Source organism: Cucumis sativus, chromosome 3 (assembly GCF_000004075.3).
Source record: "Cucumis sativus cultivar 9930 chromosome 3, Cucumber_9930_V3, whole genome shotgun sequence".
Classification (NCBI taxonomy): domain Eukaryota; kingdom Viridiplantae; phylum Streptophyta; class Magnoliopsida; order Cucurbitales; family Cucurbitaceae; genus Cucumis; species Cucumis sativus.
In genome coordinates this window covers 11882473-11909021 of record NC_026657.2, presented here as the reverse complement: position 1 = coordinate 11909021, position 26549 = coordinate 11882473, and the positions used below count along the sequence as shown (strand labels likewise).

General features: G+C 35.3%; 1 protein-coding gene across 3 annotated transcripts; it reads left to right on the top strand.

The window, feature by feature from the left end:
- Positions 1 to 65: 65 nt before the first annotated feature.
- LOC101216506 lies at positions 66 to 25925 on the top strand. 3 transcript variants are annotated; one of them, XM_031882119.1, is made up of 19 exons: positions 66 to 656; positions 3687 to 4086; positions 4207 to 4281; positions 4382 to 4444; positions 6840 to 7052; positions 8453 to 8718; positions 8795 to 9086; positions 9270 to 10025; positions 10808 to 11092; positions 11205 to 11360; positions 16274 to 16683; positions 17320 to 17767; positions 17902 to 18180; positions 19222 to 19984; positions 20122 to 20180; positions 21641 to 22120; positions 23811 to 23849; positions 24881 to 25104; positions 25602 to 25925. In XM_031882119.1, the coding sequence occupies exons 1-18, from the start codon at positions 283 to 285 to the stop codon at positions 25064 to 25066; spliced, it is 5544 nt and encodes a 1847-aa protein (XP_031737979.1). In that variant the 5' UTR covers positions 66 to 282; the 3' UTR covers positions 25067 to 25104; positions 25602 to 25925. The 3 variants fall into 3 exon arrangements, with proteins under 3 accessions (XP_031737979.1, XP_031737978.1, XP_011651113.1); XM_031882118.1 differs by having other exon boundaries at positions 25528 to 25925; XM_011652811.2 differs by having other exon boundaries at positions 67 to 656; positions 25598 to 25925.
- Positions 25926 to 26549: the final 624 nt, after the last annotated feature.

Genomic DNA, 26549 nt, shown 5'->3' with positions numbered 1-26549 from the left:
ATATTTTCTTATTTATTTTTCTATATTGAAAAAAGACTCCCAAGTTTAAGATTTGAGAGTGGGAACGGCGTTCATCAACAAATTGTGGGTATCATTTTTGTAGTTGCTTTCCTTACTTCGTTATAGCAAAAAAGAGAACTGTGGGTTTTTCTCAATCCGAACAAAGTTTCAACGAATTTAAGATTTTACAGTCCCAACGGCCATCCACCCAGTTCTCTGTTTCTCTCCGGCCACTCGCGGGGGTCATCGCAAACAATGTTCCTCCGCTCCTGATTTCTAACCATGGACGCCCTCGTCTCCTCTGCCGTCGAAGAAATTTGTTCATTGGGTCAAAACGGACTCGCACTCTCCAATCTATGGTCCAAGCTTGAACCCTCTCTCTCAGCTTCCGGCCTAGACCTCTCCAACGGCGTCAAGGCCGCCGTCTGGACTCAACTCCTTCGCGTCCCATCTCTGCAATTCGAAGTTGGCAAGGGGCTCTATGATGCCAAGGACCCATCTATTCAGTCCTTCGAAGCTGCTGAAAGGCTGAATTTGAAGGTTGTGGCTAAAGTGCACCTGAGGGATAGCTTTGTAGGGCTTTACAATGTGCGATCAGCCAGTTCCAACATGTCCGCCCATCAGCGACGAGTTCTTGAGCGACTCGCAGGTGCTAGGTGCGTTACGACTATCCTTGTTTGCCTCACTTTGTCTTCTGCATTTGATGTGAATGTGTATATATATGCTTTTGCACGTTGATGATTTATGTTATGAGATGGTTTTCTGTTTACGTTTATGGGGCTCTTTTATGGATAAATATAATTAAACGTTTATCAACATCTACGTATGATCAATGGTGCAATGCCTCACCCATCTGAATTTTTAGCATGATACAGCGAGTTGTGTAATTTTGCCAAGATTTGTGGTGAAATGATCTCTATATCAGTGATTTTGCCTGATGGGAGATGAGAACTTCATAATTGGCTAATGAATATGATGGGTTCCCAAAAGGAGAGTTTGCCATTGAGGGGCAATCCAAGACATGAACTAGGGCAAGAGACCTTTTTTACGACCGCAAATTAAGGATAGAACAATCCAAGAAGAGTTGCAATTTAGCTTAGATCGGTATGATGGATGTTAAGACCCGAGTCTTGTTTAAAGACTTCGATGATGTTGTGCTGAAGTTTCTGAGAATGAAATCAGACTATTGTGCTATCCACCAATTGAAGGTGGTTAAGGCTACTGGCTTAATTTCCAATGGAGACTCATTTAATTAAGCCCGTAGATGCTCATTGGGAAAGAAATCTACTTAATCAATTGGTTATCATGAAAAAGAGGATGAAGGTGACCCAATGGAGAAAATGGATCACCTTGATGAATGTACATCATAGCTTCAAATTTTCCCTTCTCTTTTCCATTAATAATTGTTAACAAACATGTGTTTGTTAGCCATAAGAGCCTAAAACCGGCGCCTGCACACCACGTAAACCCAAATCCTTTAGCCTTGAGGATAGCATGCTTTTCTTTTCTTTTTGTTCATTAGTGAGCTTGCTGGCTCTTCATCAAGCATCTAAGATTTATCGTTGGCCATAAAAGTCGAAGCTGGTTTTGGAGTTGAAAACTTTTGAGCCTTTCAAAGAAAACCTTGGCGATAATTTTATATGAACATGGGAGACTAATTATTTTGTGATCCTCACATTTTTGACTTCTAAGCTTCGCATGGTTGATGTCATCCTTGTACAGTTTTTTGTTCATTTTGACAAAACAGGGAGAGGTGGAGAATGGTGGGCCTATAGGTATGTGTAGAGGAGTCAATAATACATCAACTAGTGATGAGAATTCATGGTTGGGCCTTATCAGATGGAAAGGGAGGGAAAGAGTATAATGGCAACTAGTAAGAATCATCTGGTTGGTCTCCAAAGATGGTCGTGTTGAGAGGTTGGGTAGTGGGCTCCTCTTGAAAGGGTATAGTGGAGAGGGAAAGGCCATTGGGAACGAGACCACCAGTTATAGGCGAAAAGCTAAAGTGTAATGCGCCAAAGAGAGGGACTAAAACATTCATGTTTGTCCATAGAGTGGCGAATGGGTATTAAAGTAAAAATTTCATTGGGTCTTTTGAAAATAACAAGAGGAGATTCTCAAAGGGGAGACACTGAGATTGAGGGGGAAATTATTTCTTTTTCTCTTGAACCTCTATGGTTTAGGTTCTCAAAGTTCTATGAAAGAGAGATCTTGGATGGCATCCTAAACAAGGCCTTTGTTTCCCTCATCCCCAAAAAGGAAAGGGCGAATAAGTCTAAAAAACTTCATGCCCTCTACTCTCATCGTGAGTGTATGCAAAGAATTTCTAAGATCTTAAGTGATAGACTAAAAAAGCTTGCCCTTCGCATTATCAGAGGCCCAAAGGTATTTGTTACGAGGAGTTGGCCAAGTTTTCATTGTTAAGAAGGTTATTGAGGATTATTCTTAAATCACCAATTGACTCAAAAGCTTAAGTTGATAGATGAAGGAAAATTTAACATAATATCTAACACTCCCTTGCTTATGGGCTTAAAATATGAAAAAAGGCCCAAAACGTGGAAATTAATATTAATTGGGAAAGAAACAACGACGCAAAGGCTTTAAAACAGGACCTTCCTAGACCACCTACTTTGATACCATCCTAAATCATCAATTGACAAAAAAGCTTAAGTTGGTAGATGAAGACAAATTTAATATAATATCTAACAATTATTTGTCTCCTTATATTTTTCCCTTATGTAAAGTCGAAGGAGGAGACTTACAACACCTTTTCTTTGCTTGCTCATATACAGCCAGTTGATGGTGGAGATTATTCTCATTCTTTAATGTTGCTTGGGTGTTTGGAGATGTTTTTATGGACAATGTTCAACAAATTCTAATTGGTCTAGCTTTGGAAGTTGGCCCTCGGCTGATTTGGGCTAATGCGGTTAAGGCAATGCTTGAAATTTGGTTTGAAAGAAAGCAAACCGTGTTCCTTGATAAACAACTTGGATGATTGGATCGTTTTGTAGTAGCTCGTTGGAAGGAATGCCTCCTCTTGGTGCACTTTATTCAAGCCCTTTGAAGACTTGGCCATTCAAGATTTTTATTTAAATTGGCGTGCTTTTATTTTAAGTCTTGTAACAACAATGTATTGATACTTTATTTTTGGACTGCTTGTTTCTCTTTGCTTCCTATGAACTATGATTTTTGGTTTCTTGTTGTTTTCTAACTTTATTGACATGATGAGGATGCTAAGGGGGTGTCAATCTTATTGAGATTCTTTGGTGCATCTCCTGATTCTATTGGTTCTATTGCGCTCGTTGTATATCTTTATTGTACTTTGAGCTTTTGTCTCATTTTATTATATCAATGAAGAGGCTTGTATCCTTTAAAAAAAGCTAGAGGAGTAACGGGAAGGGTTTATATCGAAGATATATTTTTGAAAGGCCTATAGCCATGTGGTTTGGAACTTCCTTAACAAGGTCCTTTAATTGTAAGGGGGTGTGCATCAGTCGATGGGAGTCAGTTTTTTGATCAAATCAACATTAAATCGACTATGATCCATTTAGTAAATCACACCATATCTAATGTGATTAATACTCTAATCAGATTGGCATTTAATATTTATTTAAATTAATGAGTAATTAATGTTATTTTGTACTTGCGTTAGCTGGGCAAAATAGTATCTAATAAACAACTTGCAGAAAAAATGGAGTGACGCAAAACCAACTTGCTAAAGAATTTGGAGTTGAAGGAAGAAACTTCTTTTATGTAGTGAAGAGCCTTGAGTCTCAAGGATTAATTGCAAGGCAATCTGCAGTTGTCCGAACTAAAGAAGCTTTAAGTACTGGGGAGTTGAGAAATAGTCCAATTGTGAGTACCAATTTGATGTACTTACATCGATATGCAAAGCATTTGGGCTGTCAACAGAAACTGGAGATTACGGTGGAAGAAAATAATATTGAGCAACTTGGAGATCCAGTGGAAAGTGCTACTGTAGAGGATGGTTTGCCTGGAAAATGCATTAAAGAAGATGTGCTTGTGAAGGATTATTTACCAAAAATGAAAGATATCTGTGATAAACTTGAAGCAGCCAACGGAAAGGTACGTTTTCTTAATCTTGCAGATACCTAAACGGCTTTGGTATAGTCATTTTATGATAGATGTCCTAATTTCTCGTAAGTTATATCTGTTTATTCTAATTGCTTCATCACTTTTTCGAAGGTTCTTGTTGTTTCTGACATTAAGAAGGATCTTGGTTATACTGGATCTTCCTCGGGGCATCGAGCTTGGAGAGAGGTTAAATTTATTTGCACCTTTCTGCCTCAAGGCTTTAATCTGCCAATTTTTCCTAGGTTCCAACTTCTTAACATTTTGTATGCTCAAAATATGCTGCCAGGTCTGTAACAGATTGGAAAGGGCCTGCATAATTCAGGTGTTTGAGGCTAAAGTGAACAATAAGGTAGCTTTGGTTTTTCTTCAACCCATCTTTCTAAATTCTAATATTACAACATCTTCCATTTTATTCCTTGAACATAATTTTTCTTTTTACTTTTTTTCTTCAACTATCTACCAACGTGTCACTTTTTCAAGGATTTTATTCATGTTTATTTCATTCCCTCTGTCAACTGTTGGACACTATATACTTTCTTCTTTGATTTCTAGTTGAAAATCTCTGTTGTAATTCACATTTTGGTTTATGGAGCTCATCAAGCTTCTGTTATTTCATTCATCAATCAAATTTATTTCTCTTCTAAAAAGAATACTCCTGGTCAACTTTTGACCCTTTTCATACGTGGTGTGTATATATATTTGCAAAGTTGGATGGAAAATATACAAACAACAACTTTTGTACCTTTTCACTTGTCCTCTTTTAAAAAACGTATGATCTTGGATCTTTTGGTTGGGTCTGAGAAGTATGTATTCTCTTTCGGGTTCTATCGCAATCTATCAAATAGGGAAACGACAAAGGTTGCCTCTTTTATTTCTTTGCTTGAGGAGTATAGCTTTGGGAGGGGAGGAGGAATGTTCGTATTTGGAGCCCAAATCCAAGTCACAGTTTCTTGTGCAAATCCTTGTTCAGTTTGTTGTTGGATCTATCCCCTATTAGGGAATTTGTTTTCAATGTGGTCTGGAGGAGTAAGGTTCCTAAGAAAGTTAAGCTTTTTATTTGACAAGTCTTGCTTGGTCGGGTGAACACTATTTATAAACTTGTTTGGAGGAGGACTTCACATATTGGGCCTTTTTGTTGATTACTTTGCCGGTAGGCAAAGGAAGACCTTGATCATCCTTTTGGGACTGTAAGTATGCGCGGTCCGTGTGATGCTCTTTTCTGCAGATGTTTGGTGTTAGCTATGTTGGCCGAAGGAGCGTTCGAGCGATGATTGAGAAGTTTCTCCTCCATCCGCCTTTCAGAGAGAATTTTTTGTGGTTGGTTGGGGTGTGTGCTGTGATTTGGGATATTAGAAGCACAACCAATTACGGAAAAAGAATAAAGCATGAAGTATCCAGACTAAACCAGCAAAATTTCTTTCTTAGAAAGGTGCCTGTCGAGGGGAAAGTTGTGTGTCCCCTATTTTTGAAGACTATTTGGGTTGAACATGATCCAACAAGGGTGAAGATATTTCTTTGTTGGCTTTCGCTTGGATGAGCAACACCCATAAATATTCAACATTAGGTGCCTTATTTGTCTACTTCTAAGAAGCACAGACACTTCCTATTAGAGCTGGTATTGGTTTCGGACACTTGGGGGACACGGATTCATTCGAACGTCCAACACGCCAAAGTCCGTGTTCCTTTTTTTTAATAGTCTGGACACATCTCAGACATGTCTGGACATGCACAATTCTAAATTTTGGAAGAAGCCCAAGCCGACAAGCCCACTTACACCGTACATGATAAATTTTGGAAGAAGCCCAAGCCGACAAGCCCACTTACACCGTACATGATAATATTTTATATTTTATAAATGTATATATTAGGTGAAGCCCAGCTCAAGCCCACTTACTTTAATAAAGAATAAAATATAAAGATATTATTATATACCCTCAAACTACAATGGTTAAGTGTTAACTTGACATTTTATGCTTTTTTCAGTGATGACATTTAGTATTTTTTATTTTTGTTGAGGAAATGAAGAACATTTAGTATTTTGTGACAAATTTACATATATTATATAAAAAAATAACGTATCCCCGACGTGTCCATCTCTTATTATTTTAGACATTGGTGTATCGTCGTGTCCTATCGTATCCGTGTCCGCGTCCGTGCTTTTTAGGTCTACTTCTTCCTTTGCATACAAGATGGAGTCTTGGTCACATTCTTCAACGTGTTCTTTTACCACATGGTTTTGAAATGATATCCTCTCTAATTTGATTCTACCATTAAATATCACGTGTCATTTTTTGTCTGTTACTTCAAATCCCCTATTGGAAACCCTGGTTGGAACGGATTTCAAGTCAGAAGGAATTTGAAATCAGTTCTGGCGTCTGGAATGTATAAAAAAATAGAATCCAAAATTAATTAAAATCTTGTTTTGTTCCAAAAAAAAAAAAAAATCAATCTAAAATTGGTCAAATTGGGATTTCAAGTAAAATTGTCTTAATTCCAAACTTCCCTTTTATTGAAATAAAGAAAAAGGAAACTGAGAAAAGAAAGAACTTTGATCCCGACAAACTTCGAGATGGGCCTTGGTTTCCCTTAGGAAAAAGTTGTTGCCACGTGTTTTTCCAAACATTCTAACTATGTACTGTGGAATCTCATGTTTCATTAACTTTTTCTCGTATATATTTCTTTTCCTTTGTTGACATACGTTTATGCTAATTTCATTTTGATGCTACGTTTACTCCTTTTCACAGCTTGACTGTTGTCTACGTCTGCTAAAGAAGTTTTCTCCAAAGTGTTTTGATACGAGCACCACTCTTGGGAGAAGTGACATCTCTGGTTATAAAAATCATATGAAATTTGGGAGGAAATGTCAAGTTACTGATCAACTCACTGAGCTAGCAATTGAGCATCAAATCTATGATATGATTGATGCTGGTGGATCTGAAGGCATAGCAGTGATGACGGTGTGTAATTTTCTTCCTTAATGTTTAAGGACTAGGACATGAATTATGCACTGTTTTTATTTAGATTCATTATCTTTTTTTAATTACGGATTCAGGATATTGAAACTTGAAAGTGACCTGAGATTTTGTACGACAATGTGTATTTTCTTCTGAATTTTATGAGCATTGTCCAACTTAGTTCTGGTTGTAGATTATAGACAATAAAATAAAATAAGGGCAGGGGACTTATTCCTTTATTGTTGTATTTGATTGCATTTGTTTTACTTTTTTAGATTAGTCCAATTTTTGGCCGTATTTGGTTGTATTTGCTTTATTTTGCTTATTTTGTCTCATTGTACTCTAAGCAATAGTCTGTTCATTCATCTATGAAAAACCTTGTCCTTACTAAGGTTTGCTTTATTTTGATCCTTGGTGAGGTTTCATGTTTCGAAGGTCTTTTTGTAATTATTCCCAAGGTAATATTTTACTTAACTGGAAACCCTACCTTCAGAGAGGGCGCTTTTGTAGTTTTTTTTAAATTAATTTTTTTGGGCTGCCCTTATATTCATTCCTCTTTTTTGCCAATGAAAGTTGTTGATTCCATCCAAAAAAAAGGAAAAGCCTTGTTTCTCCTTTAAGAAAAGAGAGAATCCCTCTCTAAGAACTAAAGAAGAGCTTTTCAGTTTTCTCTAATGCTGGGAGGCAACAGAGCTAAGCCTTTCAGTAATGAGCCTAATACTCATATTTCTTTTTAAAGTTGGCTCCTCTGCTTCTGCTTACTCTTCTCTCATCCCTCCTTTTGTTCGGCCATTTTTTTTCTTCTAATATCCACGAGTGTTCGGGCCAACTTACTCGCACCTCGATTAATCTCACGAGACAACCCGCCTAGCCCTACAACATTTGGGTGTCAAGGAAACTCGTAGGAAATTAATTTTGAGGTAGTTGCTCACCATGGATTGAACCTATAATCTCTTAGTTAGTTATTGAGATTGTCTTTTTTTTACCCTAGGCCAACCCATGATGGTTTGTTTTGCCATTATTATTTGGTCTTCTGGCTAAGATGGGAATGGGATTATGCCAAAGGCTCTTTCTTCATTTACCCTCCACTTGAGGACTTCATTTTGTCATAAATGAGCAGCAAATTCCTCAGAATAATGTTGACGCTTTAGAGATAGATCATTTCATACGTAGGCATAGGTAGGAAGAAACTTAGGATCTTAGCAATTGTTCAAAACCAAGCCACAATCTCCAAACTGAGATTATTATTTTGCTTTCTATCATTGGACTCACCTGTTAGATAATTTGTTCTTAATTTTCCCTTGGGTTCCATCATCGGGAGATTGTTTTCTGATTCAGTCCTTGTGAAATAAACAACTTTGTTGCCTCTCAGTGATAAAGCCATTGTTTTCTGTGGTTTGCAGATTTGTAAGAGGCTTGGAATTGATCACAAAAGAAACTATGGCCGGCTTGTGAATATGTTTACTAGATTTGGAATGCACCTTCAAGCTGAAACTCATAACAAATGCACTCTTTATCGAGTTTGGACACATGGGAATTTCAAGCCTGAATGTAATAATCAATATTTTTATAAGCCAACAGAGGTGAACAAGGAAATTGTGAATGTGAATGATTCTGCGTGTTCCCCTCAGATGGCCATTCAAGACCACAATGTGTGTGATTTCAATAGGTTAGTTCAAACAACTTTTCCACATGGCTGCACAAAGTCTAAATACAATTTTGAACATTGACAATGCTAATCGCAGGAAAACAAAGGATGAAAAAATGAATACAGAGGTTAGTCATAAGTTGCATGGCGATGGTGAGGGTGACCTCAGAGGTAACCATTTGCCACAAGAGTCAGTTTTTCAGCCAGCATGCTCCACTCCTGATGTAGAACTAAGTGCAGTGAACACAGTTGAAACAATCTCTGGATCTACTACATCCTCATCTGCTTTGTTAAGGCCATCCATTTCTGCACCATATCAGAAGTATCCATGTTTACCTCTTACTGTAGGTAGTGCTTGGAGGGAGCAAAAAATACTTGAACGGCTTCAGGTTCTCACAACATACTTATTAAATTTGCATTGTTCACTGTTCTAACAATTTAAATAGAAAAATTTATAATTTGCAATTCTACTTATTTTATCTAAGACAATTTTTTCCATGTCTTATACCAAACAGGCTTACTTTGCTTAAGCTCTCTGTCTAAAATAATATTCCTTTTTTTTTCCCCTGTAGGATGAGAAGTTTATTTTGAAGGGTGAGCTTCATAGGTGGATTATTGATCAAGAGACAGACAAAAGCACAACAACAGATAGAAGAACTATTATCCGAAGTATAAACAAATTGCAAAGTGAAGGGCACTGTAAATGCATAGACATCAATGTCCCTGTTGTCACAAATTGTGGCCGTACTCGTATCACCCAGGTGATTCTGCATCCTTCTATTGAGACTTTATCGCCTCAACTTCTAGGTGAAATTCATGATAAAATGAGGTCTTTTGAAGCCCAAAGTCGTGGTTATAACTCGAAAAAGGTGAGGAAGAGAGGACCGGTTCCTGTATTAGAAGGTATCCAAAGGATTGAGCACTATATGGATTCTGACATTGCTTCTATACGATCAGAAGCCATGCGTGCAAATGGATTTGTATTGGCAAAAATGATCCGTGCGAAGTTGCTGCATAGCTTTTTGTGGGATCATCTGAACTGTTCAGATGGTTCTGATGGTACTTCCCCATCTGATATTTTTGTTCATGATCTGAATAATCCTCACACTTGCTACAAACCGTTTTTATTGGAAGATGCAATTAGGTCAATCCCAATTGAGCTTTTCCTACAAGTTGTTGGTTCTACTAAAAACTTTGATGACATGTTGGAAAAATGTAAGAGGGGCTTGTCCCTTGTTGACCTTGCTCCTGAGGAGTACAAGCATCTGATGGATGCCAATGCTACTGGAAGGCTCTCACTCATTATTGATATTTTAAGGCGATTGAAGGTAAATTTCATGGTGTCTTTTTAATATATGAGTTCACGAGTTCAATAAGTTATTCATGAATTTTTGCATGTATTAAAAGTTCAAGTTTATTGTAATTGACTGTAACACAAAATTAGGAAAACTAATTTCAAACACAAAATTAGATTTCCTATACTTAGTCAATATGAACCTTAAGAATCAAAAAATAGAAAATATTCTGTTACAAAATTTATTAGATTGAGAAGCTCAAACCAGTGTTATAGGCCAACCTATCATAGAAAGCCATTCTACCTTTGCAGTCAAATGCTCTACCACTGAGCTATGGACCCACCTTTCATAACCACAGTCTATTTAGAAGTCCAGCTATTGAAATGGACAGCACAAATAGCATATATGATTCTGATCTCCGCTGTGCTGGTTGAAAGAAAACTATAATCTAATTAAAAATTTGGTTGTTCTTCAGTTCTTTAAAGCTTTTAGCTCCTGAAAATATACTTGCAGGTTGTCCTTTGCATTTTGGGTTTGTTTGTTTATTTGCTTTTTCGTTTTGTTCTTCTGTTTTTTCTTTAAATTTTTAATTTATAACTTTCTAAATTTTGTATTTTAATTTTTCCTGTAGTTTGTCTATAAAATTAATTAATAGAGACTTTGAGAGCACCTCTTGAATTGATTTTCAAGCCTCCAAAGCATCTTAATTCGTGGAATATTACTCTGGTTTGTTGTACTGACAGTACTAGATGTAATTTGTATTGAAATATCAAGCATGCTGATTAGTACTCTTAGAAGTTTGTTCTTTATTTCAGCTAGTTAGGTTTGTAGCTGCAAGTCCAGGCAATGTAAATGATCATGGGCATGCCATCCTAAAACATGCACTGGAGCTCAAACCTTACATCGAAGAACCGGTTTCAAATGATGCAACTAGATCTTTGATTAATAGGGGTCTAGATTTTCGCCCAAGAATTAGACATGACTTTATCCTGTCAAGTAGGCAAGCTGTCAATGAGTATTGGCAAACTTTGGAGTACTGTTATGCCACTGCTGATCCCAGGTCTGCTATGCTTGCATTTCCTGGGTCTGCTGTTCGTGAGGTATTTGTTCAAACTTTTAGCAACATGCCTACCAGTAGTTATTTATAGTTTGCAAATAAAGTAGTTTTAGGCTCTGATGAATTACCTTTATTTCAATGTTTTTTCTCCTCAGACATTTCTTTTTCGTTCATGGGCTTCAACTCGGGTTATGACAGCTGAGCAACGTGCTGCACTTTTGGACCTTGTGGCAAGGAGGGACCTAAGAGAAAAGCTTTCATACAGAGAGTGTGGGAAAATAGCAAAGGATCTGAATCTGACATTAGAGCAGGTAATATGTGATTCTTATATTATACAGTGATGGATCACAGGAGACTTTGTAGTTTAGTCAAAATAATTTATAAGTGAGTGGTTTTAAACTAAATCTACAATAACATAACATTGTAATGAGAATAAATCAAGAAGATATTGACATATAACAACAATATCATAACTTAAACAACCCAACAAGTTTACTTAGGATCCATAATTTTTTTTAAGAATTAATAAAATAGGTATAAAACAAATTAACTAATACAAAAAATAAGAATTATTTGAAATATGAAAACCAAATGCATAAAAATAAAATAACAAACTGGAAAAGAGAAAAAAATAAATTACAAAACTTTCCTCATGAATTAGGAGATAAAGTTGAAGAAGAAGCCAAGAAGAAGAAGAAATTTTAAAAACTAAAACAAAAAATAAGAATGATTTTAAATATTAAAACAAATGTATATAAATAAAATAACAAACTTAAAAAGAAAAAGAAAAAGAATGAAATAGATAAAAACTTACCTCACAGGCTATGAGAAGATGTTGAAGAAGAAACAAAAAAAAGTTGAAAAAATTTAAAAGCTAAAAAAAAATTAAGTTGAAGTTTTGTAAAAATAAAAAATAATAAAATGAATGAAGTTGAATAGCCTAGTTTAATTTAGGTGGGGAATAGTGTATAATTATTATTTTTTGGGTGGAAATTGAAGGGTTGTGATTTGGGGAAAAAAGAAAAATTTGGAAAATAAATTACGTATGTAAGATTCGAACCTGGGTTGGAAGGGGGGCTGACAAACAGAGTAACCACTAAGCTATCTTCAAGTATTAAAAAATTAATAGTTTTCTTTATATATATTATATAAAGACAATAAAGTTAAGGGGCTCACTCCCTTGGTCCTATACTAAATCCGCCGGTGATTATAAATAATGTAACGTCGTGGTGCGTATTACACTTGAAATTTTCATTGTTCTTCGCTATAGTGTAGCTAGAGGAAAAAAAAAGGTTTTCTGTTATCCCTTTTTTTTTGGGTGCTGGCAAAGTTTCCTGTATCCCTTGTTTTTGGGTGTAGGCTATAAGAGAAAAATTTATCATTACTAATGGGGGTAGTTACAAAAGGCCTATGCTGGAACAAAGCACACCAAGGTTTTCATATGCACCAAAAAAAAAATAAAAAGTAAGAAATGGACTGCAACAAACTACTGGGTCTTCATAAATAAGAGAAATAAAGCACTCAATACCTTGGTCTTCATAAATACTGGGTCTTCATAAAAAAGAAGTGCTTTCTTAGATTTACATCTTGGGAGAAACCAGTTACACTAAATCTTGGTCCATGATGAATGTCATGTATTATGAAATCAATGCTCTCTCTTTCTCTCCTGTCTCCTCTCCCCTCCCTTTCTTTCGTCCCTAACCACATTCTGGCTCCCTTTTTCTCCTCTAGCATTTCTCATCCTTCTTCTCCGGTAAGTCCCCTAGAGCCTGTTCTTCTTGTCCATCTCTGTTTAAGTAGCAGTCTGGTTTTGGTGATAATGGAAGTAGAACGATGCGAAGTAGCGAACGCCGTTTACGGTATTCGGTTTGACAAAGAATACTTCCATATAGAAGACGTGGAAGCTCAGAAAATCTTGACATTATTACACACTATTCAGATGGTTCTTGGAGGAAATTTATGAATTCTTGCGTGGCCCTAAGAATGATTTTTTTCTTCGAAACAGTTTTGATGATTTTGGAAGTACAAGGATCTTAAAGTTTATGTCAAAAGTAGGTTGGGTTATGAGGTGTGTAGCTTGGAAGAGGAACAAAAAACTATCCTTCATCCATATTTGTTCTGGTGTCTCTTGACTAGGTTGGAAATCCTTCCACAAAATGTTGGAAAGTTTCTTGATGAAGCACAATTATTCGATTTGGTATAGAAAACATCTCCAGACCTCCTTGCAGCTTCCTTCCGAGTCACTAGGGGCAAGTTATGCTGAAAAGGTGATGCTTAATGAATCCTCTATTCAGGAATTGGTCAAACAGAGCACTTTTTCCCCTGTTCTAACTTTTAGAAATTCAAAGTGCAGCTCAACATTGGGTGATTTAAAATCCAGAAGTTTTAAAAGAGACATCGATGATCTATGGATTATTTCAAGATTATTTGCATTTGATGATTGGAAGGAAATTAGAAAAACCTTGAGGATTTTTTTCAATAAAAATAATCATTAATACATTGTTTGCAAATAATGCTTTGATTAAATTGGCTAAAGGTTCTCTAGAATAGTTTTGGAAAAGAAGAGTTATGACAAGTAACGAGTCATATTCATTTAGAGTTTGAGAAATGGAGCAAAAGTAAACATAGAAGACCATAAATTATTGAAGGCTATGGAGAATGGATTAAAATAAAAAAACCTCTCTCTTGATTATTGGAGCAATCAGACACGTTCAAGGTTATTGGAGATCATTTTGGAAACTTGGAAAATATCGCTTCTGAAACGCTTAATCTACTAAATGTTTTCGAAGCGAAGATTCAAGTAAAAAGAACCAACGTGGTTTTGTACCAGCTACATTAAAATAACAGACTTCAACTGAGAATTTTTTCTTACCCTTTGGTGATTTTGAACAGATCGAGCCTCTTCCATTAACCAAGGGCTGTTTATCATTTGAGGATTTTGCAAACCCATTTGACTCGCTGAGGTTAAACTAGGCTTTGAAAGATGGAGGAGTTGTTGATGATTCATTCTTTCTGAAGGGGGTGGAATATATAAGATCAATCCAAAAAGATTCTTCATGTACAAGAAATCCTATTGAAGCTTCGAAGAGCCACAATTAAGGAGGAGAGAGAATAAGAAATTTAGTTTTGAAAGGAACAGAACAAAGGAATTTGAAGAGGAACTTTTAATGAGGAAAGAGAAAATACTGGCGGTGCCTTCTTTTATAGCTGGAAAGTCACCTCAACCAGTCAGCAGCCAATCTTTTGGTGATCCTCTCTTCTCCAATCCTTTGAACAAGAAGTTAAACTCTTAAATTAATTCGGCTGATATTTTCCTAAACAAAAACAATGTAGTTCCCATTTTAACGGATGTTCCTCCTTTCAACTCTTCATCGTTAGTTTCCCTTTCCTCTTCTTCTCTTTATTCCTCAACAAAGTCAGGCTCCAAACCAAACCTTAAAAGAAAGAAATATGCTGAGATCTTCCCACATTACCTCAAGCCCTTTCCAAATTACTTTATTCGGAAGAAAAAATCAAAGAAGATTTTTGGCAAAACGTTCCTTAAAAGCCCAGATTTTTTAAGATCAAGGACCTAATTTGCTCGAGGAAAATTGTGTCAATTCTCTTTCATCAGCTTATTCCAGCAGCTCCAAGCTGTTTTTAGAGGCTAATCCAGAGTTTTTGGAAGTTAGTTGCACACAAATTCAAGCCCCAGCCTGTTCTTCTAAGTCAATTTCTCATCAACCTCACTCAACCCAATTTAAGTACTCTGAGTTCTCTTGGATTTGATGAGGGTGTTAAGGGGTGTCAACCTAGTTGAGACGTCCGGATGCACCTACTGATCCCCTCTCTCTCCCTTTTCTAGGTTTCTCTATTATTCTCATTGTATAATTCTCTTGTACTTTGAGTTTATTATTAATAAAGAAGCCTGTCTCCGTTTCAAAAAGAAGTACTCTGAATTCTCTTTGCCCAACTCCAAGGTAAAATTTCTTATGGGCTCTTCGAGCAAAACCCCTCTCAATCAACCAACAAGAAGGGTGAGTCTTTTTCGACTCCCCTTTTAGCGTTAGTGGTGAGGAATTGGAGCATTTGGGTAGGTCAACTGAGCTTGAAAGTCAGAAACATGTTAAGCTTCTAGAAACTGATCTCAATGCCCTGTTTCAATGCGAGAAAGAGCCAAGATTCGCAAATTTTCCTTCTGCAACTCGTTCTTGTTCCCAGTTTTGCAAAATACCGAATCATTTAAAATCAATAGTTGCTAATTGTGGAATTATTCTAATTTGATTATTCAGCCGTTTAATGTATTCCTCCTAGATGTTGGTTCATCTTCCGTCTTTCTTGGATGTCCCTTCATGTGGGTGGCAAGTAAAGCCTTCACCCCAGTGCTGAAATAGTGGAAGACTTTTTCAAGTTTCCTCTGGATTCTGGAATAATATGGCAAGGTAGCTTCGAGGCAGCCAGTTGCGTCTTCTTCAAGTTTTTAGTTTCAAATTAGTTCTTTACGAGAGAAATTTTTCATTATGCTTTGTATGTAGGTTTCTACAGTTATGGTTTTGTTTAGCTTGATCTCTTTTGTTTGGAATTTGTTTTTTAGCTTTTGTTGTAGCTGTAGATTGAAATTTCTCTTTTCTCTTGCTCTTAGTATAATACTCTTGTACTTTGAGATTAAGGCTCTTTTATTAATAATAAATTACGAGGCTTGTCTCTGTTTAAAAAAAAAACAAATTACTGGGTCTTCTACCATCTTTCAAGTCCACAAGTGAGGGAGTATTAATATTGATATAATTATATTCACCATAATCCATTAATATGCTTTTGGGCCAGTCAGTAATTTTATGCTTTTCGCTCCTGAAGTTTGTTGTTAACAAAAGCTACCTTTTATTCAACCCAGTAGTGTTTCTGAGTTGTGCATTATTTTGATCCTTGTTATACTTCCTAGTTAGTAAAGGAGCATCCTTTCTTTTACCTAAAGTAAGTATTAGTTTCTTAAATTATAATGCCCAAGTAATGCAGTGTGCATTTCTCTTTTACTTAATATAGTAGTTTTTATTAAATCATAATGCTCAAGTAATGTAGTGTGCATTTCTGTCCCAAACTGTCACTTGTAGGTTCTACGTACTTTCTTAAATTATAATGCCCAAGTAATGCAGTGTGCATTTCTCTTTTACTTAATATAGTAATTTTTATTAAATCATAATGCTCAAGTAATGTAGTGTGCATTTTTCTCCCAAACTGTCACTTGTAGGTTCTACGTATGTATTATGATAGGTGCCAGCAACGTCTCAAAAGCTTTGATGAAGGGACAGGTAATGAATCTAGACAGAAAAATAAAAGGAATTCACCTCGGAGGAAAAAAAACCCACGAGAGAGGTCAGGGAAGCGTGCACGGCATGATGTAGTCAGCAAGCTGTTGGATGGTACAAGGGTTACCAAGTTTCCTGAAACTTCTATTTCATCCATTGATAAAGATAAACAATTGGCTAATTCAGGGGAGCAAAACATTTCATTGCAAGAAAATTTTGAAGATGACAATTATCTAGAAACTGTGGAGGAATTTGGGTCTGATGAGGAAGGCGAGGCAAGCTGTTCTGTTGCCTCTTCGATGATGAAGCCAACTCGTCAAAGAAGGTTTATTTGGACTGATGAAACAGATAGGTACTATGATGACAATGGCTACCAAGACATGTTTGATGTTAATCAACAATAAATTATAACCTTAGAGGCCATAAATCTATTGTGGTATTAAAATGATCACGAATGAAAGTCTATTAAATAAAAAGTCTTGTTTTTTTTTTAAAAAATAGAAAACCATTTACCTAATCTGACAATGTATGCTATTGGTTCTTTTTTGGGATACGAAAACATGTCCAACAATTGCTGCAATCTGTAAATTTATTTGTCAATAAGAAATCAAAGCTGGTGAAGATATCAGGATTAACCATGATTACATTTCCTCAAAAGTATATGATGAGTTTTTGGAGATTTTCTTCAATACATGCATTCATATATTTTATTTTTAAAAAATGAAACAAAGTAATGAGCCTAAACTGATCTAAAAATTGAAACAAAACAAACACAACTAAAGCAATATAAAAAAATTAGGTAGAAAAAATAAAAGCATTCCGACAAAAATAATTAAAACAAAAGCATATGTTTGATTTTATGATGCTTTTCAAAGTTTCACATGAAGATACTCTTGAATTTAACGAGTGTAAAACTGTTAAATTTTTTTATCACACTCTTTTCTTCCATGTATCTTTGCTTCCATTGAGATGTTTGTTACCCTTTCAGGCAATTGATCATCCAATATGCCAGATACCGTGCAGCTCGAGGTACAAGATTTTCTCGAACAAATTGGTGTTCTATTTCTAACTTACCAGCACCTCCAGGTAATTGTAGAAAACGAATGGCATGGCTGAATGGTAGCGTAAGATTTAGAAAGCTTGTAATGCGGCTTTGTAATATTCTTGGCAAGCGTTATGTGAAGTATCTGGAAAAATCTAAGAATTCAACAGTTCATCAAGATGACCCCAAACTAATATTAACTAGTTCAAAAGGGAAAGGTCTTAATATTGGTGGCAGTAAATATAACAGTGAGGATCCTCAGGAAGAGTGGGATGATTTTGATGACAAAGATGTAAAGATGGCCCTTGATGAGGTTCTTCATTTTAAGAAGATGACGATATTGGAGGACTCCAAAAGAGTTGGATCTGTCTATGGTGATTTCGTGGATGCAAATGTGAGTGCTCAAGAGAATTTATGTTAAGTGTATTTTTCTTTTTTCCATTTTAGAATGATATTAGACATAAATTTCTGTTTTGTTCTTGGATTTCCATTTCCTGGAATCTGAATTTACCACATCTACCACCTCAGAGTGCACACCAGGAAGGAGCGCAACATAAATTCCCAAGGGGAAGATCGAAGGCAAGATGCTTTCATCGGAGGTTGATGAAGATTTTGAATGGCAGGCATGCCAGCAAAGAAGTATTTGAATCATTGGCCGTCTCCAACGCTGTAGAGCTATTTAAGCTTGTTTTCTTGAGCACCTCAACAACACGAGAAGTACCTAATCTTCTAGCTGAAAACTTAAGGCGTTACTCAGAACATGATCTTTTTTCAGCTTTTAGCCACCTTAGAGAGAAGAAAATCATGGTAAGTTTTGTGCTCAAAATAATAATAGTAATAAATTTTTTATTGTTCATTTTAATTTTCTAACCAATCACATTATTTGGATCAAATTTGAGATCACAGATTGAAGATTGAATTAGCAGTTTCAATATTTAGCATAGATCCATTAGAAAGATACAAATTCATGTGCAGCCTTTGTAAATTTCACGTGTTTAATGTTTGCCAACTGGTTCTAAGTTTTTCTAGCATCTTGCCTATTGAGTTGTTTTTTGCTGTTTGAGAAAGATCAATGATTAAATTAGCAGATGTTTCTGGCACACAGAATAAATTTCCTTAATTAGAGTAAAGGAACTGTGGGATAACAATTGACCCCAACAACTTGAAAATTGAAATGGAACCAGCAGATTTCAACGTTCTAAATAAATCTGGGAACCTTACTTTTTAAGGCATTTCAGTGGGTGTTTTGTGAGAATTTCAAAGTAAAGGAACTATGGGATTAATGGGTTGAAATCAGTCCTATGCTTTTCTTTACTTGATATAAATTTTTTTCATTGCTTTCCTTTATTCATTTATGGTCTTCAGTGTTTGTAGTTTAGAGAGGAGTTTTTATTTCTTCTTTGAAGTTCCAAGTATATTAAGTTGCTTTCTTTCTTTGGAAGGAAATTCCTCTTCTTCTAGCTTTGAGGACCGCATTTTGGAATCTCCATTTGACATTTTCGATATATATTTGTGTGTGTTTATCCATTTTCTACTTTTCAGTCTTCTGAGATAAGTTAGATCTTGGTGTTGTCTGTTCAAGATTTGTGCTTGAATTAAAGTGGTTTCATCTTTTTTGTTTAGTTTTTTGTCATGCGTTCAGATTGTCTATAATTTTTTTTGGTTAAGTTTATTGTTGTTACTTTTTGTTTCATTTATTTTCAGCATTTGACTCTTAATTATATAAATAAAAAGTTGGAAATATTCATGCAGATTGGCATGACGCACTTATCAGATGGTTTGTACTCCATTTACCATGATGTTTGTGAGTATGTCTTGTTAGCTATTAACTGTTTTCATATCTGCCAGATTGGAGGCACCAATGGCGACCCTTTTGTGCTCTCCCAAACATTTCTGCATATGATTTCAAAGTCTCCATTTCCAGCCAACACTGGAGAGAGAGCTTCCAGATTTTCCAAGTTTCTACATGAAAGAGAGAAAGATCTTGTGGAGAACGGGATTAATCTTCCCGCTGATTTACAGTGCGGGGATATTTTCCGTCTGTTTGCTCTAGTGTCTTCAGGAGAGTTGTCTATTTCTTCTTGTTTGCCTGACAATGGTGTTGGAGAACCTGAAGATGTGAGAGGTTTAAAACGAAAAGTTGATAGTGAACATTGGGTTGACGTGTCTGCTAAAAAACTGAAATTAGCACCAGGAGATGGTGAAATTATTTCTCGTCGAGAAAAAGGTTTTCCTGGGATCATCGTTTCAGTATGTCGAACAACAATTTTAAGAACAGATGCTATGGAGCTGTCAAACAGTTGGAATTGTGTTGATGACCAATATATTGGTGGAAGTGACAGATTCTGTGTTCCAACTACTGACAACAGTATTTCATTTGATCATATGGAATCACGATTTGATACTGATGGAGTTGTATCTCTACTTGGGAATCGTTGTGAGTCAACTTGGCAAGCTATGGCGGCTTTTGCAGATCATTTGATGTCAGTAGATTGTGATCAAGTGAGTGTCATATCTCCAGAGGTCTTTAGGTTGGTTTATTCTGCAATTCAGTTGGCTGGTGATCAAGGTTTAAGCATGGAGGAAGTGTCCCAGGTGGCTAATTTACAAGGTATAGATTCCACAGTTTTTGCATGTCGTTTAGCGATTTTCTTATCATGTGATTTCAGAAGATGAAGATGAGTAAATTTTATGGTCGGTGTTGTGTTGTATTTTGTAACTGAAAAGCATATCTTACGACTGAATTAGGTGAAAAGCTGCCAGAACTTATAGTCGATGTCCTCCAAACATACCAACAAGTACTGAAGGTGAGTGTCACTTCCGTAGTAATTTGACAGCATAAATTACTGGTTTTTTGTTTTTTTTTTATTATGTAATCATATCCGTACATTCACATTTGTTAATGTACCAGGGTTGACATTTATTATGTGTTATTTCTTTTTCTTTTTTCTTTTTTCAGGAAAGATATTCTTTTAGTCTCTAAGTTCTTCGTATAATTCGATTTGGTTCCTAGGTTTCAAATGTTACATTTTTACCCTTGAGTTTTGTGTTTGGTTTTCATTCAGTTCTTAGATTTCTAGATTTTAAATGCTTGCTTTTAAGCCCTGGTTAAGTTTCATTCATTTACTTTTAAATAACTATCAATTGAATTTTTAATTAATTTAAATAGTGACTTCAATGAAAACTGTTTTTTTTAAAGGAAGTAGAACTTCTCATTAGTATAATTAAAAGAGACCAGCCTTGAAAATTACAAGGAAACGAAAATAAAAGAAGAAAAGAAAAGCAACAAAAGCGTTATAAGCATCTACAACCCAATACAAATCAAAGATCAACAATGGAAGAAAAAGTTCCCAATACAAACAGAAGACTTGAAAAGAAATTGAAAACTATTTTATTAAAACTTAATTTTCTTATTTTAAATTAATTAATAGAAAGTTATCACAAATTACTAAAAGTGGCTAATAATGAAAACTTAAGGGAAAAAGTGTAAAAGCTTGAGCTTATCATGGTCAGGCTGTATCGTTTTGTATTTATTTTGATTTTGGCTTTCTTGGAGATGATGATGGTGCTATGGGGTATCGACCTAGTTGAGATGTCCTAGTGCACCTGTTGATCTTAAGTTTTTCCTTTTTCATATCTCTTGTACTTTGAGCATTTGTCTTGTTTCCTTATCTTAATGAAGAAACTTGTTTCTTGTTAAAAAAAAGTGAAAAATCATGAAACTTAAGGACCAAATGGAAACTGAACTCAAAACTTAGGGATAAAAGTGTAACATTTTAAAATATGGGGACCAAATAAAAACCATGCACAAAACTTAGAGATAAGAAAAGTATTTTCTCTCTCTATCGACCTCGAAGTCAGAGGTTTGATTCCTCTACCCCACGTCCCTACCTTTTTATCCCATACCGTTGTAAGAAAATGTATTTTCCCCTTTTTTTCCTCGATAGGAAATAGAGGTCAAGAGAGGCATCCAGGTGGATGGATCAAAATAGACTATCACTAAACCAAAAACTGAGCAAAACTATCTAGTGTATGCTTTGTTTAAAAAAATAACTTCAGGCTGTAAAAGGAAAGCATGAAGGGAACACAGTCGATAATGTGGCTCAGTATGAATTTTCCTATTATTATTCATACTATATCGTTTGACAACCACCAAACAAATCAATCTCCTTGAGCTTAAAATTCTTTTGGCTAGCGTGTGTATTTGTGGCAAGACGATGAAAGTTAGGCTTGAAGTTGAATTGTTCTTGTTTTACTTTTTGTACAGGTTAATTCCTTTGACAGTGTTCGAGTTGTTGATGCTTTATATCGTTCCAAGTACTTCTTGACTTCGATAGCTGGCTCCAACCAAAACCATGTTACTCCATCAGTGGATATGCTTGGTAGAAGTGATAGCCAGAAGGTTTCACGTCCAGAAAATTACAAAGTTAAAGGAAAAAGTCCAGAAAATCAAATTTCTGATGGTGCAATTTCTCAGAACATGATTGTTGGTGAGGTTCACAAAGTAACGATTCTCAATCTTCCTCCAGAAGTCGATGACAACACAAAAAAAAGTAAAACTAGCAGTATTCACCAAAGCAGTCCCAAGGATAAAACCATGTTAGCTACAGCAGGGAATGAGGATGGTGGTTTGAATATGCCAATACTCCCGTGGATAAATGGAGATGGGACAACTAACAAAATTGTCTACAAGGGACTGAGAAGGCGGATGTTTGGAATTGTAATGCAAAACCCAGGAATACTGGAGGTATGGTTTTTTGTTCTTCTGATATCTTACAGGACTGTTTGTTGGCTTTTGGATTGTGTCATTGGATCTGTTTTCCGTTATTCTCTATTCTTGGTTCTTGTTATGTGCTTGGACTTTGAAACACTTTCCTACTCATATGTGACTATATATATTTTGGGATCACTTAGGGTTGGAGTCTTCTCTTTCAAGTGGCACAAGGGTTTTGAAATTTATTTCTTTTTAGATAAGAAACATTTCATTGAATAAATTAAATAAAGGGGAGTTTCCAAGATGCCTAAAGGTGATTAGAAAAGAGATTTCCAAATTGGAAAGTACATAAGAAAAATTAAATTGCTAAAACGGGTGCCCAGTTTTGCACCAATAAGAAGCAGTAGAGAACCAAATTCATAAAATTATCAAAAACAGAAGGAAGATCGCAAAATGGCCACCGAATCCATCTTCGTGGAACCATAAAATGGATGCCCTACCAAAAGAGGAGTAAAGATGTCAAACATATTATTTGAGCAGTCCATAGACCAATGACCAACGAAAAGCTTTTAGAAAAATATGCAGAAACGAGAAGCAAAAGGACAATGTTAAAAAGGATGAGCAGCAGATTCGAATGGTCTTGACGCATGAGACACCAAGATGGAGACATGTTAGGTATATGACATTGTATACGATCAACAATGTTAACATTCTATGCACATATTTTGATAAGAAGGAAATTTTGTTGATAGAATGAAATTACAAAAGGGGATTCCTACCTAAGGGCTCTACAAAAAATTCTTCAATTGAATATCAAAGAGCAATACTATGGCTCAAAGTGCAAAGTTTAGATACAATGAACAAAATCCAAAAACCAAAAATCAAGAATCAGTAAGTGCACCAACACATCTCAAGAGTGCTTGTTATCTTGGAAGATTCTATGATTTCTAACTGTCCATAGTGCTCTGGAAAAGAAAAGACTTCATAAAAAACATCCGTAGGACTTCCTTTTTCTTTCTTAGAAGGATGCCCATCGCAGTGTTGGAGAAAATGGTTTTAGGGTCTGAACTGAACGAAAGGAAGTTTTCCAGCCAAAAAATCATAAATCATCCATTGACCCAAAAACTTAGGTTGATGGGAAAAGACAAATTTAATATCATATCATCTAATACTCTCTCTTTCTTGTGGGCTTGAAATATGAAGACTCAACGAGTGAAAATCAATAGTAATTGGAGAAGAAAAATAGCGTTGTAGTGGTTTGAACATAGGATCTTCCTAGACCACCTACTTTGATACTATCTTAAATCTCCAATTGACCCAAAAACTTAAGTTGATGAGTAAATGCTAATTTAATATCATATCATCTAACAAGAATTTTGTCCTGAAACCTGTGTTCTATTAGTTTCTGTTTCTTTAAATGGCAGAAGAGCGATATAATGTAATGAAGGTCCAACTTGTGTGCTTCTCTTTTATGCAGTTTATGAAATGGCTGGATTTTCAATCACACAATGCATAATTCCGACAATAATGTTCTGTTAGTTAGTTATCAGACTGTTATTCTAAAGCATTGCAGTATTTTGAAAATAATGAGCTTCATTTTTGTTAACTTGTCATCGTTCCATGCTTCTGTATTTAAGTAGAATGGTGATCTTTTCCTTAATAGGTTTTCAATTTGTCTAATGTTTTTCCATTTTTTCTCCGTGTTTTTTTTCTTTTTGGTTAGGTTGACATTATACAACGGATGAATGTCTTGACCCCTCAGGTAATCGATATATACCTCAAAAGTTCCTTTTAGTCTATGCCTGGTTAAAATCTCATAATTAGTTTCCACGACTTAAATTTGCTTAGTGTGATTTTTTTTTTTTTTTTTTTTAACAAGGGAACTTTTTACTGAAAAGATGAAAAGAGAGATCTAAGAGGTGTTAGAAAACCAAATACAATAATCTGAACTTATGATTGTGGTAAAAAACACATCTGAATTCTTTTACCAAATACAACAACCTAAAGGTCATTTTTGTAATTATATGATAGACACCATCAATTTAAACTGAAAAATATTTTTGTAATCTTTCTTTTGGGTGAGGTGATGTCTTATTCCCTTGATCCGTAGGTTGTATTGGTTGAGTTTAGATATGTCCACGGGGCATGGCGGGGACCTCTCCATCCCCTTCCCTTCTTACATTTTCATTTTCCATCCCCGCAAAAATTTTCACAGGAATTCCTTTTTCCCTTTGGTTTTTTTCTTAAATTACTGATGGCAAATTTAATTATATCGTTTAACATTTAAAAAGACCAATTAATTTAAATCACTATCATGAAAATGTTTTAATTAAATAGTTGAATTTCCAATTAAGTTTTTTATATAATTAGTTCCACAATTTGAATTAAAAGAGAAATTAGTCAAATTTTCTAGTAGAACATAACCTGTCAAATTATTCATATATATATAATCTAAATTTAAATGTTCAATTGAAAAATATTTATTATCTTGACCATTAGACAATAAAACTTGAAATTTAAATATAATATTTATATAATAATAATAATAACACAACATAACATTAAATTATTATAGTAAATTATAAAAGAGGCTAACGGGATGGGAAATGAACTCGTCCCCTTCTCCATTTAGTTTACAAAGAATTTTTATCCACTCCCTCCCCCATTTCCCGCTGGAAGAATAGGCATCTCTTGATATTCTCTTGTTTTTTCATATCTATCTTGGGATAAGATGGATCATTTTTTTAATATATTATTGTGGGAAGTATTTATTGACACACCATCTCTCCTCAGAGTTGTAAAAAGCTGCTAGAGTTGATGGTGTTAGATTCTCACATCACAGTGAGGAAGATGTATCAAAGTAAGTTCGGTGGGCCCCCTGGAATTCTAGGGACTCTCGTCGGCAGGAGCTCCAAGGAGTCGAAGTTTGTTTGCCGTGATCACTACTTTGCAAATCCAATGAGTACATCGTTGCTGTAGGCCGGCTCCCATGTTCTGCACGAATGCTCATTCCTCAGGTAGCTTATACCAAATGCCTATTAGAAACTGTGCCATTGAATTCCTTGTTGACATTGTTTCTTTGGTAGACATGATATTGAACACTAGTAGTTTTTTTCTTTTATATCAATACCTGTGTGTGTGTGCGTGTTAATTTCCTTGAACACATTGAGCCGCTTCACTACAGTCGTTTTTTTGTAGCCATTCTTCTGATAGCATCAATTGGAGCGTTTTTTTTTTTTTGGGGTTACTCTAACTACGTGACATTTTCTATTTCTTCGTTTCATTTATCAATTGATTAGTGTAATTGTTTGTTTTCAAGAAATTGACTACTGGAAAAGAGTTCCCCCCACCCCACCACAACACTGGTCATATTTAAATGTCCATGGTTTACTTTTTTCAAAATTCTATGTAGATTCTGACTTAATGTTTGTGGAACCTAGTCATCTATCACGGCTCAATCTAAATTCATTTGAAGTTTAACTAAAAGCTGGTTCATGGAATCTCTTGAAGGCAGCGAAGTGAGATGCCATTACAACGACACCAGACGAAGGATGATGAAGTTTGTGCGAGGATTTTGTTGCGACTTATTTTCTTGGAGTACAGGTACAAGCTGTGTTTAGGGTTTTGGTTAGGGAAAAATAGAGGGGTAAAACCAGGTATTTTCTTAAGGGTTCTAATGTTGATTAGACTGTTATGCACTCTCCCCTTAATTTAACAGAACCTGCAGAGTGCAGAGTCTGCAAAAGAAAAGATGTAACCACATCAATGTGAACCTGTATAGTGTATATATTTAAGTAATCTTTATTCCCTTCTCTTTTCTTTCTTGATTTTCTCAAAATATTTTTGTTTACTATATATCTGTGTAAATAAATTATGGTAACTTCATTGACCTATCCTTCAAATTCTAGACAGTAAATTCATCAAAAAGACCTGTATACGACATCTGAAACAATACACCCATCATCTGCACAGTTTATTTAAATTTTATAATTATGACTTGTTTAGTTTGTCTATCTGTTGGATTTTTTTAAAGTTTGATCATATAATGAAATTGACAATAAAAAAAAATTCTAAACATAAATAGTAAAGAAAACAAAACAAAGATTTACATGGTTTATTAATCATTGTGTAAACTGCTTCTATAGATAGATGAGAACATTTATTATTAAAAAGAAATATAAGTGCTTCTATAAATAGATGAGAACATTTATTATTAAGAAGAAATATAAGCTAATACAAGGGGTTTAGAGGGTTTATATTTGACACCTCTCTATGTTCAAGGCAACATATTCTAGGCATTCTAGCTACTATGTTTGTTAATAGTGCGTTCTAACCAAATCCAGTGAAGACCTTGTGGATTCGTGGTAAGAGACCTTGTGGATTCGTGGTAAGTTTATCACTTCATTTCCTTGTTGCATCATAGCGTAGGTAGAAGATGAAACTTTGGATCACTGTTTTGTTT